This window comes from Telopea speciosissima, unplaced genomic scaffold, assembly GCF_018873765.1.
Source record: "Telopea speciosissima isolate NSW1024214 ecotype Mountain lineage unplaced genomic scaffold, Tspe_v1 Tspe_v1.0493, whole genome shotgun sequence".
NCBI classification, from domain to species: domain Eukaryota; kingdom Viridiplantae; phylum Streptophyta; class Magnoliopsida; order Proteales; family Proteaceae; genus Telopea; species Telopea speciosissima.
The window spans coordinates 1-2,503 of NW_025317829.1; the positions used below are offsets into that span (position 1 = coordinate 1).

At 45.3% G+C, this 2,503-nt stretch overlaps 1 protein-coding gene across 1 annotated transcript; it reads left to right on the forward strand.

Annotated features, from left to right (window-relative positions):
• Positions 1 to 53: 53 nt before the first annotated feature.
• Positions 54 to 1,809, forward strand: LOC122648128. Its single transcript, XM_043841379.1, has 2 exons — positions 54 to 351; positions 635 to 1,809. Exons 1-2 carry the CDS (start codon positions 54 to 56, stop codon positions 1,807 to 1,809), a joined length of 1,473 nt encoding a protein of 490 aa, XP_043697314.1.
• Positions 1,810 to 2,503: the final 694 nt, after the last annotated feature.

The window sequence follows — 2,503 nt, forward strand, 5'->3', positions numbered from 1 at the left end:
CCACATACCAATGTCTGGTGAATTACATCTTCAAGAGTCAAATAGGGCGTAATATGGAAGTCTATGTAGACGACATGCTGGTAAAAAGCTTAAAGGCAGAACACCATATTGATGACCTAGATGAGGCATTTCAAGCCTTACAAAAAAGCAAGATGAAGTTGAACCCAGCAAAGTACGCTTTCGGCGTCACCTTGGTAAAATTCCTTGGTTTTATGGTCTCCAAAAGGGGGATAGAGGCTAACCCCGCAAAGATCAAAGCCATACTGGAAATGCGTCCCCCCGATAGAGTCAAAGAATTGCAGGAGTTGACTGGGAGAGTAGTCGCGCTAGGGAGATTCATCTCGGCCTCAGGTGACCGCTGCTTGCCCTTCATCAAGGCTTTGAAGAACTAAGCACGAGAGAGACAAACAAAGGGGACCAAGCTCACATTTGAATGGACGAAAGAATGTCAAACAGTGTTCACGGAGTTAAAGAGGTATTTGGCCCAGCAGCCACTCCTGACCAAGCCGGAACCAGGAGACACTCTACAATTTTATTTAGCCATTACCGCAGTAGTGGTGAGTGTAGTATTGGTTCGAGGAGACGACGGTACAGAAACCCATCTATTACGTCAGCAAGGTGCTCCTGGATGCAGAAACCAGATACAACAATGTGGAGACGTATGCCTATGCACTGATAACGGCAACTCAGAAATTAAAACCTTACTTTCAAGCCTACACCATAGAAGTGGTCACAAATCATCCTCTGAAGAAGATACTAGCTAAAAATGACCACTCAGGGAGGCTAGTGGAATGGTTGTTAAAGCTAGCGGAGTTTGACATCCAGTACAAGCTCCGCACAACCATTAAGGCCCAAGCCCTAGCGAATTTTATCATTGAATACACCCTACCCGAAGAAGAGATAACCCCAGATGCTGAGACTAGTGAGGTAACAGAGACTTGGACCCTGTTCGTGGATGGTTCATCCAATGCAAGCAGGTGTGGCGCAGGCCTGATACTGTCAAGTCCAGGAGGATTCTCAGTGCACTACGCGCTAAGGTTTGAATTCCAAACCACCAACAACGGAGTAGAATATGAAGCCCTAATTGAAGGTCTGAATTTAGCCAAGAGTTTGATAGTAAAAAATATTATTGTCCACAGTGACTCCCAGTTGGTAGTCAATCAAGTCAAGGGGGAGTATGAGGCAAGGGAACCGCGCATGGCACAATACCTGAGCAAAGTGCGTAATCTAATTACTGAGTTCACCAGCTTCCAAATACTACAAGTACCCCGGGCACAGAATGCCTCAGCTGACGCACTTTCTAGGCTGGCCACCTCAGAATTTCAAAATCTCAGTAGAACCATGTACGTAGATGTGATCGGTAAACCGAGTATAGAAGAAGCAGAGGACATACTGCCCATTGAAATGGAACCTTACTGGATGGACCCTTTGATAGCCTATCTCCAAAGGGGCTCATTGCCTACAGACAAGGAAGAAGCAAAGAAGATAAGAATGAGAGTAGCATGGTACACAATAATAGGAGGAATAATTTATAAGAAGGCATATGTCATGCCCTATTTGAAGTGTCTCCGGCCATCTGAAGCAGAATATGTAATACGGCAGATACATCCAGGCATTTGCGGACAACACTTAGGGGGCATAGCACTTGCCCACAAAGTCATCAGACAAGGATATTTCTTGCCATATTTGCGCATGGAAGCAATGAGTTTTGTCCGCAAATGCCTTAAGTGCCAGACGTTTACGCCAATCCCACGTCAACCAACCACGGAGCTCACTTCAATTTCCAGCCCATTACCTTTTGTGCAATAGGGCATGGATATCCTGGGACCCTTCCCAAAGGCATCCGGAGGTGGGCAATTCGTGGTCATGGCCGTGGAATACTTTGCCAAGTGGGTAGAGGCAGAAGCCTTGGCAGTAATTTTAGTAGCGAAATTATGGAAATTCTTCCTCCACTCAGTCATCTATAGATACAGAATTCCTAGAACTCTCATCACTGACAATGGAAAGCAATTTGAGTAAAAATTCAAGGAATTTAGCGATCAGTACGAAATTCAATTAAGAAAGACCTCGGTGGCTCACCCTCAATTCAACGGCCTAGCAGAGGCCATGAATAAAATTCTACTAGATGGAATCAAAAAGAAGTTGGAGACAGCCAAAGGATTATGGGTAGAGGAATTGCCCAGCATTTTATGGGCATACCGAATGACAACAAGGCTTGAGACTGGTGAAACACCCTTCATGTTGTCATATGGAACAGAAGCAGTAATCGCCGTGGAGATAGGGGAAACATCAATGAGGGTGCAATTCTACAATCCTGGTGTTAATGATGAAGAGTTAAGAGCAAACTTAGACCTACTGGAGGAAATCTGAGAAACAGCTCGGGTAAGGAATGCAGCTCACCAGCAGCGAGCGGCATGCCATTACAACTCAGAGCTCAAACTCAAAAAATTTCACCACGGAGATTTGGTTCTACGTAAGATAGAAGCCTCCGATCCGAGATCAA